The following is a 19,048-nucleotide window of genomic DNA, read 5'->3' as shown; positions in this document are numbered from 1 at the left end:
CAGGGAGCCTGGGTCCCGGCTCCAACCCCTCTGCCCTGCCTTGGTCACTCCCAGGGCCTCCCACCAGCTCCACGGAGGAGAGGGAGGCTCAGAGCACCGTCCCGGCCATGCTGTGGTCCTCGAGGAACTGGGTGATGAGTCTGGGGGTCTGTGGGCCTGGCACAGGGTCCGCCCCCACTTCTGCGTCCTTCTCGTCCTCCTCCTTCCCCTGATCCTTGGAGAGTTACAGGAATACCTAGTGCTGGGCAGCCCAAGGAAACAGGAAGGGAGGTCAGCTGAAGGGTCTGGCCCCCAGCCCCACCTTTACCACCAGCCCCGTCCTGGCGCTGAGATCACCTCCTCCAGCGTGGTCTGGCTCACAGAGAAGTCCTCCACACCGTGCTCTGCGCCACGTGCCGCCAGCTCTCCAAAGAGGTGCACCAAGGCGCAGTGCGCTCCTGGAGGCAGCTGGAAGCGCAGGCGGCCACCGCGCACCTCCCGTAGCTCGGCCCCCGGGAACGTGGCTGCCACGAAGGCTGCCACCGACTCGGACTGAGACTCGACACCCGCAGGGTCAGCGTGTGGCCAGCCCCGAACCTAGGGTAGGGTAGGGTGGGGTGGGGTGGGGTGGAGTCCCGCAGCCCGCTCTTCCCTAAGACCCACCCACACCATCCTCCAGCTCTCTCCTAGCCCCACCCCTATACCTGGCTCCTGTTGACCCCCTGCCCAACACACCTGACCCCAACCCCTGCTCGTCCTCACCCCTCCTACATGCTCATCCCTTCTCTAACCCTGCTTCTCCCAGGCCCCGCCCATGCAATGCCACGCCCCAGTCCAACCTCTGGGCCACACCCACTTGCAGACCTTCTTGTGTCTCCGCCCATGGACCCACCCTCAGCCATCAGACCTCATCACCCCTCTCATCCTGGACAGTCCATGATGTTTGTCTCTTCCCCACCGAGAGCCAACCTGGCCCCGCTTGATCTCCCCTCTGGCCCCACCTACACCCCCACCCGGACCTGCCCGCACCCAGGCCTTGAAGCCTCACCCCACTCACCGGCCCTGGAGGTGCTGCGTGCTGACCAGTCAGCGGAACCGCCCGTTCACCATGATGGCCAGGTGCGTGCAGAGCGCCTCACTCTCCTCCATGCTGTGGGAGCCCGGAGCCGTGAGCTCTGGCAGCCCGGAGCCGTGAGCTCTGGCCAGGCCTGGACGGGCGGTGCCGGGCACTGGGCTGCTCCTGCTGGGGACCCTCATCCTCCAGCTCTGGACCACCCTGTGCTCTGAACACTTCCTGTCAGGCCCAGACTGCTCTGTTCCCTGGGTCGGGTACCACCTCCGTGTGTTCTCCCACTCAGGCCTGGCACCCTCCCCCAAGCGAGGACCATGCCATCCCCTGTGACCCTGTGCTCTGATAGCCTCTAGCTCGGGCCTGGTCCACCTTTCTCCCCAGGATGGAACACCTGGACCCGCAGACCCAGCCGTCCGGTTCGGGGCCCACCTGTGTGAGGTGGGCACCACGGCCACAAGGCTGTTCGAGAGAAAACGCCGTGCGCCAGGGTCCGTGCCAGTGGTGGCTCGTCCTGGGAGCAGGGAGATGCTTAAGCGGGGCCCCGCCCCGCCCCTACTCTGCGCACACGCCCCCCTGCCCTCCCCCTCACATACCAGAGAGACCACAGCTGGATCCCCCACCAGAGCCACGGCTGTCGCCAGTTTCCGCTTGTTGCCCCGGCTGTAGGTGCCCACGGGCGTGTCCGCACATTGAGGGAGGCCCAGGCGCCCCAGGCGCCCCAGGCCCGAGCTTGCTGTCTGTGGCGGGACGAAGTGGGAGGAGCAGAGTGAGCATGTGGGGGGGGGGGGCCGGGTCAGAGTAGGGGGACCAGAGTGAGCAGGGGGGCCAGGATAGCGGGGGTCAGAGAATAGGGGTCCAGAGTGAGGAGGAGGGCCAGAATGAGGGGGGGCAGAGTGAGCATGAGGGAGCAGGGTGAGTGGGAGGGGCTAGGGCGAGGAAGGGGGTGGAAGGTAACTAAAGAGGGTGGGGCCAGAGCGAGTACAGGGGCAGGACTGCTACCTGAGGGCGGGGCCGGAGTGAGAGGCAGGACCTGGCCCAGGGCAGGAAGCCACCAGGAAGCCCTAAGCAGGAAGTGAGTAGGCGGGGCCATAGCCAGAAGGGTCAAGGAGGGAAGGGGCGGGTCCCTAAGCATGGAGGACAGTGGGAAAGGGAGGTAGACCCCAGTGAGTATGTAGGAGCTGGGGGAGGGCAGGGGCGGGGCCAGGGGACCAAGCGTGGGTGGACCTGGACTCAGGGTGTGGCCAAGGAGCACCAGGGTAGGCTACGGTCCAGGGGCGGGGTTGGGGGCGGAGACCGGAGGGGTTGGTTGTGGGGAGTGTCACCTGGGCAACCTGGGCCTCGGGGACACCGCGCAGGCGTGCAAACAGCTCCAGGTGCTCGCGGCCGGTCAGCAGCTCGAAGATGGCATCCAACTGAGGGCAGTAGCCCATGCGGCAGTGAGCCACGGCCGGTTCCCGGGCCACGCTGGGGATGGGGAACAGAGAACTTCAGGAACTAGCTGGGCCCCGGCCATGCTGGGGGCAAGCAGGGGTCTCAGGGCCCGCCCACCCACCCTGGTAAGGGACAGAAGGTGTCTCAGGGCCAAGTCAACCCTGCAGAGGTGTGGGGGTCAGGGACTCAAGCCCCACCCGATCCGTGCATGCAAAGGCGGGGGGTGGGGAAGAACAAAGGCTCCAGAGCCCCTCACCTGTGGCCTGCCAGCACCACCTCGCCCCCGCTGGGCACCGTGTCCCCAGTCACCATGTGGAACGTGGACGTTTTCCCCGCTCCGTTCACGCCCAGCAGCCCAAAACACTGTGGGTACACCCAGAGACGGTACTCACAGAGGCCTGGACACTTGTCCCAGCATCTCTGATTTCTGAGGGTGGGTTACTCAGTTTCCACGTGGAGGGCTGTGGACAAGGGGACCCCTGGGGCAGATACTGGGGTGTGTGGGTAGGCATACAGCTGTCACACAGCAGGAATTCTGGTTGGCACACAGCATGTGTTTAATCAATCCTGGCATGCAGTACGTATCCTATAAAGGTCACACACAGCCAGTGCTCCATAAATATCGAGGCAGGAGATTTCAGAATGTTTCCTGCCATGCAGTGGGTACCTGATGGCAATGGCACCTGCTGAGAATTCATGCTGGGTGTGCAGTCAGCCCACAGTGGAGAGGTTGGCTGCACACAGTAGGCACTTGCTAAAGAGTGACGACGACACTAACACACCACACATGTGCACAGGTATGTGCCAGCCCCTAGCAGGTGGCCAGTAAACGGCCCACAGCAGAAAAGTTTGCACAAAGCAATTGCTTGAATGTGAACTGGTACAAAGCACGTGCCTACTAAATACTGGTTGTTAGCAAGTGCTTGACACATATATAGTAGGGGCTCAACAAATGCTGTTAATTTGATAAAAGTTGATCATCACAAAGGTGACGTTCAATACACTTTTGGTACACACAAGGGGGGCTCAGTAATGCTTTAGTATATACACCTGGTACTCAATAAGTGCTAGCACATAGTAGGTGCTTGATTAAGGTAGCAGGCCTATGTATGGGAGCCCAATAGATGCTCAATGATAAATCTGTCCTCACTAGGATCTTATTAATACCTTATTGCACACAGTAGGGATCAATAAATGTAAGCATGCAGTAGGTGCTTAGTGAGATTCGCTGGCTCAAAATAGGACTTCAAATATTGGCAGGCAGTAGATATTCAATAAAAGTGCACAGTAGGTGCTCAATAAAAGGAAACAGGCTCACAGTAGGTGTTCAGTAGAAGGAGGTAGGCACAAACAGTACAGAGCACTGGGTGCACAGTAGGGCAGCCTCTCACCCCTGCACCACGACCTCCACCCTGGACTTACCTCACCAGGGGAGATCCCAAGACACAGGAGGTCGACAGCCAGTGTCCTCTGCCCAGGGCACACCTGGGAGGGATGCAGGTCCGTGAGAAAGGTGGGTGGGCCAGTGGGAGCCACCCAACCCAGCACTCTGCACCCACCTTGGTCAGGTCCCTCAGCACCAACACGTCCCTCTCAGTGGCTCCTTGTACCACCCGTCCCCGCTCACGGGCCACATCCTCATCCTCCTCTCCCAGGGCAGGCAGCAGCCTCAGCTTGGGTCTGAGGACAGAGACATGAGTGGGCCCAAAGCCAGATCCCAGCCCCTACCACCCTCCGTGGTCCCCACTGACTGTGGCAGGAGGCAGTTGTGGTGCTGCAGCAGGAGTGTAAAGAGAAGGAAGATGGGCCCCCGTATCAACATGGCCAAAAGGTTCTTGCTGACAACCTCCCAGCGCAGGGGTGACTGGAACTGCCCATCTCCTGTGAGGACATGAAGGAGGGATTGGGTCATTTTAGGGGTTTGGTTTCTGGGCCTCTCCCCATTCAGGTCACCCTGGGTTCTTAAGGGAAAGGACCAAGCTGAATAAGCCACTCAACTGGGGTCTAATTGGCATGGAAAACAGCAGCATCGGGGCTTCCCTGGTGCCGCAGTGGTTAAGAATCCTCCTGCCAATGCAGACGGCACAGGTTCGAGCCCTAGTCCGGGAAGATCCCACATGCCACAGAGCAATGAGGCCCACGTACCACAACTACTGAGCCTGTGCTCTGGAGCTCGTGAGTCACAACGGCTGAGCCCTTGCACCTACAGCCCGTGCTCCGCAACAAGAGAAGCCACCACAGTGAGAAACCCGCGCACCGCAATGAAGAGTAGCCCCCACTCGCCGCAACTAGAGAAAGCCCTCACGCAGCAGTGAAGACCCAATGCAGCCAATAAATAAATTAAATAAATCTATTAAAACATATATATAAGAAAAAAAGAAAAGAAGAAGAAAACAGTGGTATCACCACCTCCCTTATTTACAGCCTTAGACCTTTTACGATGTGACCAAATGGAATTAGATTTTATGGCTGCTTTGCTGTACATCTAACTTGGCCTTCAAGCCCTTGGGGGCCACCTAAGACCTCCAGGTCTCTTCCTGGGGGCTACTGTTTGTCCCTACCCTATAGAATTGACTCTCATCTAGCACTTCCTCACCTGGAGGGAAGTTCTCACCCAAGCGCTCAAAAGCGTCAGCCATGGCCTGGTTCCTCACCATGTCAATGAGCGCCCAGCCCAGGCAGAAGTGAGGAAAGATAAGGAAGACCCGTTTCAGGAACCAGCTCACCTCCTGTAACTTCTCCTCAGGGGCAGGAAGAAGGAGGTGGGTAAGGGGCCAAGGCCGATGCCCAGTCCAACCCCAGCCCGAGGCCCAACCTTGTCGGGGCCCACCTGATCAGAGAAGAGCTCGAGCACAAAGGTGGCCATGCTGCCGTTGATGCCGATAAAGAGGTTGATGCAGGTGAGCACCATGTAGGCCATGCTGGGCATGGAGAAGAAGGAGGAGGGTGGGTACGTGAGCGGTGTGATGGGCCAGCTGAGGGGTAACAGGAGCCACTGTTACTGCCAGACAGGGGCTGAGCAGCCCTAAAAGTAATACAGATGTCCCTTCCTAATTCTGTGTTTTAGGCCCTTATAACGCGGATCAAGCCAAGATGAGCTTTTAAGGCCACCTCGGCACACCCCTGAATTAGATCACACTTGGGGTCACTTCAGAGCTCCATACCCTCTCCTTAGGAGCTGCTACAAAGCCCCATCTCCCTCAACAGTGTTGGGGGGCGGTCAGTAAGAACAAGCCCTGAAGGGCTAGGGGCCTCACTCATACAGTAGTAGCAACAACAGGAGGGCAGGCAGGTTGGCAGAGGCCACGTACGCCCTCTGCTGGAAGGCCAGAAAGATGAGCACCACGATGGACACTGGCACCAAGTAGTTACACTGCATCGGAGGTGGCAGTTTCCCCCCTCAGTGTGCAGGGGTGGGAACTGGCACCCTCGGCACTGTGCCCCACCCTGACCTCCTCCCTGTGCTTTGGGTAGCAGGACATGAGGTCTCCCACAATCCCCAAGACTTTACTTGGGCCATCCTACACAAGTCCCTGCCCAGAAAGGGCCAGAAGGGCCAGTGGCAAGTGGTGGCGGGGCCCCCACCCCTCCAGGCAGTCCCCGCACCATGTCCCAGAGAAAGTTCAAGGGTGAAGCTGGCCGGGACAAAGGACATGGCGAAGACCACACAGATGGAGACAAGCACGTCCACGGAGGAGGCCATTCTGGGGGCGAGGGCACATGAGCTGTTCAGAGGGGAACTGTGCACACCACTGATGGGACAGAGGTCCTCAGGGCTGGGTATGGATGGGGGAGATGGCCTGAGCCATTTCGGGTCATTAGGCAGGGAGAGGTTTTCCAGGTCTCTAGTAGAATAAAAGTTGATGTGACGAGAATGTGCAGGCAGCTGGGGGCGACTGGAGCCCATGGAGCCTGATGATGTCCCATTACCCTGGCCTAGGGAGTGGAGAGGAGCAGTTCCTGTTCCCCATTTACACAGCAAGAGCATAGCAGAGCGTAAATCCAACTCCCATCGCCCCAAACAACAGAGAAACCAACTGATGCTGGGGGGATACACAGAGCTGGGGGACTCACAGCGTGGCCTCAGACAGCTGCTCCTTGGTGAGGTTCAGGGGGTGATTGAGCGTGGTGATGCTGTGGGCACGGTGGGCAGGGCTTGGCGGCAGGCGGGCAAGTAGGAGAGCGTTGTTGGCTCGGCTGACAAAGGCCACCACGGCATGCCAGCCCTTGTTGTTGAACCAGATCTGTGGTAGGGTCAGGGCCAAGGGGTCAGTGTGCGGGGGTCAGACCTACGCCCAGCAGCGCCAGCCCACCACTCCCAGTTCCCACCTTGAGGTCATCCTGAATGTCCAGACCAAGAGCCCGTGCTGTGAGGTTGTTCAGGATGCGGTCGAGGGCCCCGCCCAGTTGGGGGTTCAGCAGTGCCCGCAGCTCCTCCACAGAGCGGCCCACCTCAAGCCCCGAGGGCAGGCCCGGGTCTCGGCCCCCCAGGGAGAAGCCCCCATACCTGTGAGGCAGTGGAGGAGGGGCAGCTGAGGGTCGGGGAGGATGGGGTGGCAGGTCTCCCAGCAGGCAGGCAGAGGGCACAGGAATGGAGCCCAGGCAGGGGACACTCCTCACCTGACCTCGTTCACCCACTTCTTGGTCTTCAGGCTGTGATAGAGACACACAGACACAAAGCTGAGTGAGACAGAGAGAGATACTGGGGAGTTGAGTTGGGTGAGATAAATAGAAACGATGAGGTATGGAGGGCTCCTAGGAAGCCCCAGCTGGGAACCCCAGGCTGGACATCACCCTCTCCCCAACCTCCCCCAGGAACAGAACACGTCCTCCACCTGAGGACCCATGCTACGGCCGGGCACGCCAAGTCCAGGGCAGTGCTCACCCTTGGCGCACCAGGCGTGGGTAGGTCTTGACCAGGAAGTCAGACAGTTTCCGGCCTGTTAGGTTCTGGACCACTTTGCCCGAGCTGGTCGGTGCCTGGGGAGGCGGGGGGCAGCCGGCCACAGTAGGACAGTCGGGCAGCAGGCGGTGGGCACCAGGCTGGCTGCACTGGCAGGCAGGGGACAGAGACTCCGGAGTCCAGTTGCCGCTGGCCAAGACCTTAGTCACATCTGCAGGAACCTCGGGCACCGAGAACTGGCAGACGGCAGGCTGTGTGCACTCAGGTGCCCTTCGGGGGTGGGTGCAGGGCTGGGGCACCCGGCTTCCAGGGTTCCTGGAATGTGGGGGCGCCCAGCTCCCAAGCAGGCATGGGGGATACCCGAGGCACCCTGAGGCCCACTGGCCAGAGCCCAGATAGGGAAACTGAGACCAGAGAGGAGAAAGGTCCAGGCTGGCGGGCCCTCACCTGTTGGAGTTATTTTTCAGGTAAGCCTCCTCCAATCCGGCCTCTTCCAGCAACACCTCGAGCAGGCGGGCACGTTCAGGGTCTCCTGGGGCATCCTCGCTGCGCAAAGGGGGCGCAGGTCAGGGCTGTACCCACAGGCTCCTGGCGCTCCCACCACCAGGCCCCTCTCCTCTGCACCCACCTGAAGAAGGACACTTGGGAGCCATACATGCTGGGACTGAGCTGCAGAGCTGGGTAGTATCTGAAAGGAGGCATGATGAGGCTGAACACCAGTGCCAAGCCCACGAAGAGGGCAGGCAGCACAATCTGAAGGACCAGCCCATCAGCTGCCCTCCCGGTCTGCCCTCCAAGCTTGCCTGCACCCTTCCCTGATCCCGCTCTAGAACCATCCACATGCTCTCGAAAAGTGTTCAGAGTAGGGGATACACCTGAGATTAGGCTGTTGAATTAGGTCACAGAGTGGAGAACAGGCACTCAGGGTCCCCCACACGCCCTCCCTCGTGCCTGGCCCCCCTCACCTGTGCGAACAGGCCACAGCGGCTGCAGCGGGCAAGCAGGAAGCGCTTGAGAAGCAAGGCCCGGAGCTGCTGGTGGGCCAGCACCCAGCCATGTACACAGCCTGCGGCGTCTGGCCCAGAGCTCTGCAAGGCCTGTGTCTCGGGGGCAGATCCCACTGTGAGGGATAGGAGGGTCAGTGCTCATGCCCCGGGGACCAGGAGGGGCCACAGGGCCGGGTGGGGACAACTCACCCAGCCCCCCATTCTCCAGGGCTGATTCCTCTGGCAGAATCTGCAGCCTTGCAGTCGCGTCCAGATGAGCAATGCCTGAGCACGGGTGCTGCCTGGGCCTACCATCTGTGGAGTTACCAGTGTTGGGGTCAGGTTCAGGGTCAGGGTTAGTGTTCAGCCTGGGGTCTGGGCTAACGTCAAGGTTCACAGTGGAGGGGTCAGGAATCAGGGGTGGAGGTCAGGGCTATGCCTTGGGCCACATCAGCCAGGGATGAGGACTTGGTCTAAAGTCAGGTCCAACTCTGAACCAGGTTGATGGATCAAGACAGAGACCTGCGGCCGCACCCCCTGGGCCTGTGTCCACAGCACAGTCCTCCACCACCTTCAGGAAGATCTGGGGAGACGAAGCAGGGCGCTCGGAGCCTGGGGACACAGGGGAGGGAGGGGGACTTGAGAGCCACCACCCCTCATACACTGGGGTCCCCAGGCCTCCCGGAGGGCCCCTGAGTCTCCAGGCTTCTGTGTGTGCCGACTCCACCCTGGGACACCCAGCTGTCAATAGGCAGACTCCTCTTCATCCTTCCAAGTACCACCTCCTCCAGGCAGCCCTCCTCCCAGCACCCCCACACCTCCCCCAGGAGCCACACCTCCTCCAGGCTGGTGTCGAGATCCCGAAGCCAGCCAGTCCCAGATTCCCCAACCGCTGGTCCAGCTCGCAGAAGAGCTCAGCGAAGCTACTGTCCGGGGCGCCCTGGTAGGGCAGCGCCAGCACCAGCTCGTGTGGCAGCTCTTTGACCAGCCGTGCCCAGGGCACATGGCTCTGCACCAGGGCCAGCAGCTGAGCATGTCAGGGGCCCTGGAGGCGTGGGCAGCCGTGGCTCCTGCCCCGCCCCTCCTATCCCTGCCCCCCTGGAGAAGGGGCTTGGGTGACCCATGAGGGACCTGTCCCTGAGGGCAGAGGACGTCAGGATTAGGCACACGAGGGCAGGACTTGACCCGGGGTCAGAGCCAGAGTCCACCCAGGGTCGGAGTCCAGGAGTAGGTCCATATGTCGGCTCAGCCTGGGGTCAGGAGTCAAGCCCGGGGTTGTGAAGCCCTGTTGCCCTGAACCAAGCCACTACCACCCAACAGCCCCTCACTCTGGCTCTCCCACCCCGGCCCTCACCGGCAGTGCTGGCCTGGCTGCCTGGCTCCCTTTCCTGCCCAGGATCCATGTTGTCCTTCAAGTCAGTGTCACCCTGCGGGCAGGGCTGGCCAGAGCCTTGAGAGACAGTGGATGGAGGTCAGCTCCAGCCCTCACATTTTTTTTTTTTTTGCGGTACGCGGGCCTCTCACCGCTGTGGCCTCTCCCGTTGCGGAGCACAGGCTCCAGACACGCAGGCTCAGCGGCCATGGCTCACGGGCCCAGCCGTTCTGCGGCACGTGGGATCTTCCCGGACCGGGGCACGAACCCGTGTACCCTGCATAGGCAGGCGGACTCTCCACCACTGCGCCACCAGGGAAGCCCAGCCCTCACCTTTTTGCTGGTGGCCAGGGCTGGGGGACCCTTCACCAGTGTCAGGTAGTATCTGGAGACCAAATGACACCACAGGAAGAGCGGGGAGCCACAGCAGCACAAGCGGCCACCCGCCACCACTGCCACACGGTCTCCCAACAGCTCTGGCTTATCCAGGTGGTGGGTGGAGAGGATCAATGTGCAATCTGGGCATGGGACCCAACCCACTCGTGCCATCAGGCTGCCGAAGCTGTGGTCTCTGCCCCATGCAGTGAACTCCTACTCATCCCTCAAAACCCCATCCCCCAACACCTCTTTGTCAGAAACATCTTCTGGTCTCTCAAGCAGAATCCAGGGGAACCTCAGGCCACCCCCAATTCTTACCATCATGGTATTTGAGCAGCAGCTCCCGAATGCCTCGACGGGAAGCAGGGTCCACACCAGCTGTGGGCTCATCCAAGATAACGACTTGGGAGCCACCCACAAAGGCAATGGCCACTGAAAGCTTCCACTGAATCCCACCTGGGTTGGGACAGGGGTTGGGATCTCAACAGGACCCACAGGCTTGGGCAGGGCTACCTCCCTTCTTCCTGCGCCTCTCCCTACCCACCTGGACCTCGGTTCCTGTCTCCTCTGGCATCCCCCCATCCTCAGGATAAAGTCCTAGCCCCCTCCCCATCCTCATCTCTGCAGACCCGAAGCCTCCTCCCCAGAGAGGTGGCGAGTCTGTGCATGCCGCTTGGGGACCAGTCCCACATCCTGCATCAGACGGTCCTGCTCGGGGCCCACGGCAGCTGCATTCAGACCCTTTAACCGCCCATAGAACCAGACGTGCTCATCCACGGTCAGCCTGTGGCCATGGGCAAAAGACAGGGTGGCTACCATGGTGGGCAGGGGCCCAGAGAGCACCCAGCCCCCCATTGCCATGCCCCAGGCCCACTGAGACGCACATGTCAAACAGCACACTGTACTGTGGGCAGACTCCCAGGTGGGGCCGGATGGCTGCCATGTTGGATCGGACATCGTGGCCCAGGACACAGGCTGAGCCAGCAGTGGGTGGGAAGAGGCCGGTTAGGATGGACCTGGGGGTGCAGGGATCGCAGAGCAGCTGCTCCTTCAGAGGGGGAAACTGAGGTTCCCAGAGAAGAGGCACCAGCACATATAGGGCACCTACTGTATGCCCAGACCGAAGGAGTATTATGTTCCCATTTTACAGGGGAGGGAAAGTGAGGCTCAGAGAATATACTTACCGCCTACCTATTGTGTATCCAAAGTGAACTTGCGGGGGGGACCCAAAGTGAACTGGGGAGGGGGATGTCCTGCCCTCACTGTACAGACAGGGACCTTCTGACCCCAGATGTCCTTCCCCTTGAACAGGTGTGCAAGCTGAGGCCCTGGGGGGCGGGGAGAGAGGAACTGGGGGGGAGGGGAGCGACGGCTGCTCACAGAGTGGTCGTCTTGCCAGCCCCATTGTGGCCCAGGAAGGCGGTGATGAGGCCCTGGTAGAAGTCCAGGCTGAGCCCGTGCAGGGCCGGCTGTGGGTTACCAGGAAAGCGCTTTTCCAGGCTCCGTATGGAGACTCCTGGAATCAGGCCAGGGGGCGCCTCTTCCACGAGCATTGGGGAAGGAGGGCAGACTCAGCCATGGGAGCCCCCGGGGTCCTGGGGGCTGTTCAAGCTGGTGTGTGGAGTCGGGGACTTGTGGGGCAGGGTTCTGTAGGAGTTAGGGGAGCCTCAGGGGGCCTGGAGAACTAGGGGTGTCCAGAGGATTGGGATCCGCGGGAACCTGGGAATCCAGACAGGGAAGTGGCTGCTAAGGTCTGTCGGGCCTCACCCTTGGGGTCCTGTGAGGCAGGGGGCTGGGCACTTGGAGGTCTGAGGCCCAAACCAGTAGCTCCTCCGAAAGGGAACGTTCCACGGTTCGGGGATCCCGTACTCGCCTGTGGGGAGTGGTACTCAGTTACCGCTTGAGCCCATTCCCCTGGTGTGTGCCGGCTGCTGGCCATACCCCTGGGATTAGGGCATCCAGGTAGGAAGTAATCAGGAAGCCCCGCCCACCCGCCCCAGACCATCCCTCAAACGCAGCCACCTGTGCGCATGTACTCAGGTGCCGGGAATCCCCACCCTCTCACCTCCGGCTTCCAGACCCCTAAGCCCCACCCCATCCTGGGCCTCGCCCCTCAGCCCAGCCTCCCTGGCGCCTGTGCACCTCTTACGGCCCACCTGGGCACACAGCCTCCAGGTACCAAGTGGCGAGGCCGTAGAGTGCAGCGTCGAGCAGCAGAAGACCCGAGACCTGAGCCAGGCTGAAGACATCGGCTGTAAGCCCAGTGCCCACGTTATGCCACTGCGCGCCCTCGCCCTGCTCCTCCAGCAGTGCCAGGCTCTCGCAGCCGAAGCCGAAGGCCACGGGCAACAGAAGGCTCTGCGGGTTGGGGCAGGTAGGTAGGTGGGTGGAAAGCAAGGGCAGCTAAGGGTGCCTTGCACCCCTGCACCCCACCCGACCCGGCTGTCACCGCGGCCACACGGCCGCCCACGGGCAGTTGGTCCCGCCAGGCCACGCACAGCACGTAGGGCAGATAGAGCACGAAGTGGGCGAGGCCCCCGCAGGCGGCTGCCAGGTTGGCTCGGGAGAAGCACGCGCTCAAAAAGAAGCTCTGGACCACCGTGGCCACCTTGAAAGCCGCCAAGGACGGGAAGGGCACCACCGCGTGGCTGTAGGGGAGGATGTCCCCGAGCTGCAGGGAGGCAAAGGCAGCTGGAGGGAGCGCACGGATTCGCCCAGGGACGCGCAACCCCGCGAGGCGCCCCCTGCCTGTTACTCTCCCGCGTACACGCGCACCCATTCTGGAGCCGGGAAGGCCGGGGTGCGCCCACCTTGAGCACCAGCACGAGCAACGCGGTGCTGAGAAGGAAGGGCCCGAGACAGCTGAGGAACCAGCCCAGCCAAAGCACGGCGCGACTGAGCCCCATGGCGCGCATCGTGCAGCACAGCCTCGTCTCCTTCTCGCGCACCACAGCCTTCACGGTCAGCGCCACCGAGTAGATCCAGGCCAGCATCAGGAAGAGCGGCAGTGACTGGCTTAGCACGCGCAGGAACCTGGGGCAGTGGGCAGCTGGGGTGGAGGCCGGAGACGCCGCGCTGCCCCCATCTGGCACGAGGGTGCGCGCACTGGGATCCCAAGGTGAGGCCAGCCGAGGACATTTGTCCTCCCTTATCATCAGACCCTTGATGGCGCCTCAGGGTTCTGGCTGTTAGGCCACGTTCTCCCAGCTCCCGGAGACCCCCGACCCTCAGGAATCCCTGCTCCTCCCGCTCCAAGTCACGGAGAGCGGTCCCTCTAAACTGTAGTTCTCAGCCTTGACTGCGTGAATATTCCAAACGGAACCCTGGCCGCAACCTGAGACCCGGGATCTGGCATCTGGGTGAATGAGTGAGGAGGGGGCGCTCACGCGTCGTCCACGTAGCATGTGTAGGGCATCTGCTGCAGATAGAGGCCGGCTCGGGGCGCGGCTCCAGTGAGCACGCGCAGGGCTGCGCGCTCCAGCAGGTCCTGCAGGTACACGAAGCCGCCCCACACCAGCGCGTCAGCAGCCGCACCGGGGTCCCAAAATCTGAGGCGAGTATGGCAGTGGCTGGGACCTGCCCATCACAACTTTAGTTCCGCCCTCACCTGCCTCCTCAATTATGCACGTAGCCCCACCTGCCAAGCGCTCTTTTTTTTTTTTTTTTTTTGCTGTACGTGGGCCTCTCACTGTTGTGGCCTCTCCCGTTGCAGAGCACAGGCTCCAGACGCGCAGGCTCAGCGGCCATGGCTCACGGGCCCAGCAGCTCCGCGGCATGTGGGATCTTACCGGACCGGGGCACGAACCCGTGTCCCCTGCATCGGCAGGCGGACTCTCAACCACTGCGCCATCAGGGGAGCCCCAAGCGCTCTAATCTTATCCCAGAAGCCGAGAGTTGAGCCCGCATCTGCCAAGCCCTTGGCCGCGCCCCTCACACCATAGGCTCCGCCCACCGCAGGCCCCAGTTGGTCTAAGGAGTCTTGGGCTCCACCTACCAAGGTCTATGGTAGGTGGGATGCTCCCTGGCATCCCCATTCCCTCGGCCCTGCCCCACAAGGCCCCGCACCTGTCCCTGATCTTATTGGCTCTTGTGACGTCATCGATGTCCATGCGGATCTTGATGCGCACATGGCCAGGGCCTGGAGACTGCGAAGAGTCCGGGAAGTCCTCGGGCTCGGAGAGCAGCTCCAGGGCCCGCTCCACCAGGGCAGCCTCTGAGGGCGCAGCCTCCAGCTCGTCCAGAGTCACGCACTGGGAGGGGCTTGGGCGTAGGTCCGAGGTCCCAGGGTCCTCCTCTGGACCTGAGGGTGGAGCCGCGTTTCCTCCTAGGAGTCCCACAGCAGGGCTGCCCCTCCCCTCAGAGAGATTTCCCCAGGTGGGCGGCCCCTCACCTCCATCACGGCCCAGTGTGCCCACCAGGTGTCCCATATCAGCATGGGCCTCATGCCAGCTGCAGCCACCACTTCGGGGGTTCAGAAAGGCACGAAGAGCCTCTCCCCGGTCCTGGCCTCCAGCTTCTGGCTGCCTTCTTCCTGTGACCTGCAGGAGCCTCTGGGGGGTGTCGAGGAAGGTGGGAGTCTGTTTCGGGCATTCAGAGCCTGTCACCCCTCTTCCCATCCCTGCGGCCGGAGCTCACCGTGGATACCACTTCCCAGCTCCACACCCTTGCCCAGAAGGCCCTGCCCTTTGCTCAAATCCTCAGCAGGGCATGACTCTGCTGCCCGGCGTCCTGGCCCCACCTGCAGCCGTGCAACGCCGGCGCTGTCGTTCGCGAAGTTCAAGAGCGGGGCGCCCAGCAGCTCCCACACCTCCTGGATGCCCTTCAACAGCGCCAGCCCCTGGAAGGTTCGGTTCACCTGCAGGAGGCGGGCGCCGAGGTCTATGCCGGCCTTGCCTGTTCACGACCCTTCCCCTCCTCTGAGGACCCCTGCCCACCCCTCCTGCTTCCCCCCCTCTGCTCCATCCTGTGCCTCTGAGCGCTGTCTGTAACCTGGCAAACTCTTACCCCTTCTAGACCCCACTTCCCGGACCCAGCCCAGGGGCCGCCCGTCTCCTGGCCAGGGCCCTCCCTCTGGCCTGGCCCTCCCCGCCCTGGTCTGAGGCCGGGACGTGGGGCCCCTCCCACCGTCACCTGGGCCGTGAGCTGAACCCTACTTTCCCCAGGACCAGCGGCTTCAGGCGCCTCCAGAGCCGGTGGGACAGGGGGCGGGCGTCCAGGGCCCCCACCAGCTCAGTGCGGGTGGAGCCTAGCGCCGAGGGGTGCACCATGAGGCCCCGCGCCCGCCCACGTCCTGGCCCCACCTCCCCGGCTGGGAAGCCAGCTCAGCCACTCAGGCTGTGGTGTGGCAGGGCCCGTGCCGCTCCTGCCACACCAGCTCCTTCGGGTCACTGGCCTCGTACCGGCTTGCTGGGCCCCCGGCACCGCACAGGGCTTCTGCCACCACCTCCAGGGGGCCACCTGGCCCTTGGGGTCTCCACAGCAGTGCCCACAGCTCCACCAGGCCAGGCGGCGCCAGGAGCTGGAGACGGGTCACCAGAGGGCCCGGGCAGGCTTCCTTTCCACGTGGTCCTACCGCCAAGCCTTAACCAGGGCAGGGGACTCCGCCAGGAGCACCCTCTCCCTCTCTTTCTGCCCAAGTGCCCCCCAAAACCTACCAAAGATAGGTGCCTGGGGCTGCCCTGTCACCTCCCCTTCCAGGCAGCCCACCCAATTTCCTGGCTGGGGTAGAGACTGCGCGGGCCTCTTAACCTCCTGGGCCAGGTCTTCTGCTGCTTCCACAAGGCTGTCTAAGGAATCCTGGGCCTGGCCCAGCACAAACGCCAGGGATTCCTGGGGAGAAAGATGACAAGGTGACAACAACGTTCACTGCTGTCTCACCAGGGGTCCAGTACCTTGCCAAGTTCCCAGGGAGTCCATACTATCATAGGCCCCATTTTACAAACAGGGAAACTGAGGCTGCTAGAGGCAAATGGGCTTGTTCAAGGTCTCAGGGCTGGAGTATCTCAGGTCCTCCCAGGCACCAGGGAGGGCCCAGGCAAAGGCCTGGAGGCTGGCCCACGAGGGGCAGGGCGGGACTCCACGAGAACAGCGTCCAGGGCTCCAGCTGGCCTTGCCCTGCCCCACCTCACCCCTTGCATCAGTGTCCCCAGCAGCTCAGTGGCCAGGGACGGTCCCTCCTTGGGCTAGTCACTCAGCTGAGCCCAGGCTGGGGGAGTAAAGCACAGAAGCCCAGGGTTAGGCAAAGCTTAAACCGAGACACGCCCCACCCCGTGTTTGTTTCACAGCCCAGCAAGTGGAGGCAGGTGCGTGCTCAGAGCCCGGCCCCGCCCTGCCTGCCATGGGCCCTGCCTTCTCACCTGCTCCACGTGCAGCCCTCAGCGTAGGCATCAGCTGCCTCAGGCTAGCCAGCATCCTGTGGGCCCTGGGGCCCCCCAGGACAGTGTGGGCATCTGCCAGGAGCCGGGAGACCCTGGGGACACCCACACACAGCCGGCCACCCCCGCTGCCGCTGGCTTACAGGGAGTCCTGAAGGTGCTGAGGACGCCAGGCTCCTCGGTGGGCACGGGCCGTGGGAAACAGGTGTTACTCATGTTGCAGATGAGGCCCCAGAGTCAAGGGACGGTACCCGCTGACGGCAGCGGCTTGTTGGGGAAATGGCCTGCGGGGATGCCGGACATGGGCTTCTCGTCTGAGTCCCCAGCGTGATGACAGCCCCGGCGACAGAGTGCCCCCTCTCAGCCATGATTCGAGTGCCCGGCCTGTGCTCCGGACTCTCCCTGGGGCCCCTGTGCACGGGGTGACCACTGCTAACCCTAACCCCAAAGTGCTGGACGTTGGGAGGCTTACATTCATGCTGCCCAAGTTGGGGGGGGGAAATGGCGTGCAGCCACATCAGCTCCACCAAGAGCTGCAACTGCGGGGGCAGAACAGGCGGGGGGGGGAGTGGGGGACCGTGGGGGGTGCCCGGGCCGCCCCTCCCTGGCCCACCCGACCAGACATTACCGGCTGCCTCCTGCGGTACAGGAAATTCTTCCAAAGCAGCAGCATCAGCTGCGTCCAGGAGGCCATGGTGGGAATGGATGGGAGACAGGACTGAGGGGTCAGGCTGAAGACGTACCGTGCGGCTGCGGACAACTCCCTGTTCCTCTCTGAACCTCATCATCTCTCTATCGCGCAGGGTTCCTGGAAGCTCTGCTTAGAGCCGAGCAAACAGTCCGCGCTAATTAAAGGAGCTCCTGTCTCCCCAGAGGGGCGGAGTAAGCCAATGGGAGCCCTGCCCGAATCCATCCTCGCATCTCATTGGTTGAGGGGCCCAGGGCTGCAGCTGGGGTCCCAACGGCGATCAATTAATCCTGCAGGTGGTGGAGCCTAGGCTTAACTCTCTCACCAGAATCCACCCTAAGCCCTACTGGTGGGGCCTCCAGGTCCCGTCCCCCAGCCTCATCCCTAACCCGGGGAAGGATTCCCTTCCCCCACCCCACCCCGCGCTCTTCTCCAATGATAATAGCAACGAGTATTTTACACGACTGGCTGGAAGAGGGGCCACCCCAGGCCCCCAGAGAGACAGGCAAGTTACCCAGCTGGAGGCAGGGCCCCAGCTCTGCCCTCCCCTCACGTAGTATTCTTCCGCTCAGAAGACGCACAAGATCCAGAAAATGAGTAAAGAGCAGGGGCGGCGCCTGGAACCAGCGATTCCTGATCCTGTTCCTTGCTTGGAACTGTCCAGCCTGGCCTACTTCATCATTGTACAGATGGGGAAATTGAGGCCGCCAGAGGGGCAGGGAGTGGACCCAGGACCCCTGACTCTCACTCCAGGACTCTCCTTTACAAGTGGGACCTGCGGGGAACAGCCTCTGTTTCTGTATTGGTAGAACGGGTCAGAGAGCTTAGCGACGTACTAATGGGGAGAGGGGCTGCAGGTGTAGGTTGGTGAGTCTGATGCCCATACCTCCCCGTGGAGACTTAGTGATCAATTCTGTCGCACCCAACACTCCCCGGCAGGGTGTGAAGGTGAGTAACAGTCTGGAGTGGGGCCTCACCCCTGATTTCCCACGGAATCTGCCTCCTTCCCACCCATCCGCACCCCCGCATACTCGAGTCTCAGGGCCTTCCTCTCTCTCCGGGACACTCCCACCGTTCCAGCCCCCAACTCTTGCCTCCTTCCCTCCGCCCGACAGCGGCTGGGGAGAGCGGCTCCTTTAAAAGGAGCCTTCGGGGCTTCCCTGGTGGCGCAGTGGTTGAGAGTCCGCCTGCCGATTCAGGAGACTCGGGTTCGTGCCCCGGTCCGGGAAGATCCCACATGCTGCGGAGCGGCTGAGCCCGTGAGCCATGGCCGCTGAGCCTGCGCATCCCGAGCCTGTGCTCCGCAACGGGAGAGGCCACAACAGTGAGAGGCCCGAGTACCACAAAAAAAAAAAAAAAAAAAAAGAGGAGACCTCGCAGCGGGCGCGGCACCGCGGCAGCGACCTGTACCTGACGTCCCGCGTCCCGTCCAGGCCCCGCCCCGTCCCGTCCGCTCCCATCGGCTTCCATAGCCGCCACTCAGAGGCCGGGCCAACCGGAGCCGCGCGCGCCGACGGGGGAGGCGGGGTAACAGCCGGGCCGCGCCGAGCCGGGTTTCTTAAAGGGATCGCTCGCCTCTTGCTGCAGCACCTCAAGGAGGAGGGGCGCCCGGCTCACCCCACGCGGGTTGGCCTCCGAACACACCGGCCAGGCCCACGTTGCATAGCCGCCTGCAATACCGCAGCTCCTGGTCTCAGGAGGTCCCTTTCTCCCCACTCTCCCTCCAGCCCTAGCCAAACTCGCCCTAATACTCTGGGACTCCATTTGCCCATCCAGAAAATGGGGGTTCGACTAGAGTCATCATTTGTTCATTCATTCATTCCACAAACATTCCTCGGTCCTTACAGTGGGCCAGGCGATGGCAG

At 62.3% G+C, this 19,048-nt stretch overlaps 1 protein-coding gene across 1 annotated transcript; it reads right to left on the bottom strand.

The window, feature by feature from the left end:
* Positions 1-88: 88 nt before the first annotated feature.
* ABCA7 (ATP binding cassette subfamily A member 7) lies at positions 89-17,204 on the bottom strand (the record flags this gene model as incomplete). The annotated part of the gene is given in 59 exon segments (XM_082836489.1): positions 89-223; positions 227-235; positions 337-542; positions 545-576; positions 1,037-1,065; positions 1,069-1,129; positions 1,481-1,553; positions 1,556-1,562; positions 1,645-1,788; positions 2,374-2,515; positions 2,739-2,845; positions 3,905-3,967; positions 4,042-4,202; positions 4,205-4,363; positions 5,097-5,220; positions 5,313-5,457; positions 5,740-5,855; positions 5,994-6,022; positions 6,025-6,107; positions 6,109-6,186; positions 6,557-6,726; positions 6,812-6,989; positions 7,103-7,135; positions 7,368-7,655; positions 7,833-7,931; positions 8,014-8,138; positions 8,351-8,505; positions 8,582-8,686; positions 8,894-8,954; positions 9,208-9,227; positions 9,230-9,398; positions 9,700-9,798; positions 9,981-10,261; positions 10,440-10,577; positions 10,751-10,905; positions 11,006-11,137; positions 11,502-11,691; positions 11,889-11,929; positions 11,931-11,994; positions 12,278-12,479; positions 12,571-12,792; positions 12,932-13,154; positions 13,508-13,669; positions 14,187-14,371; positions 14,512-14,518; positions 14,520-14,671; positions 14,860-14,976; positions 15,275-15,366; positions 15,451-15,480; positions 15,483-15,639; positions 15,828-15,950; positions 16,250-16,303; positions 16,307-16,326; positions 16,478-16,590; positions 16,639-16,646; positions 16,652-16,732; positions 16,736-16,809; positions 16,968-17,034; positions 17,124-17,204. Coding segments are annotated over 59 exon segments (6,561 nt in total). The 5' UTR covers positions 17,190-17,204.
* Positions 17,205-19,048: the final 1,844 nt, after the last annotated feature.

The sequence above is a fragment of the Leucopleurus acutus genome, assembly GCF_964270905.1.
Source record: "Leucopleurus acutus genome assembly, chromosome: 3".
NCBI lineage: Eukaryota > Metazoa > Chordata > Mammalia > Artiodactyla > Delphinidae > Leucopleurus > Leucopleurus acutus.
This window is presented reverse-complemented; position numbering and strand designations above follow the sequence as displayed.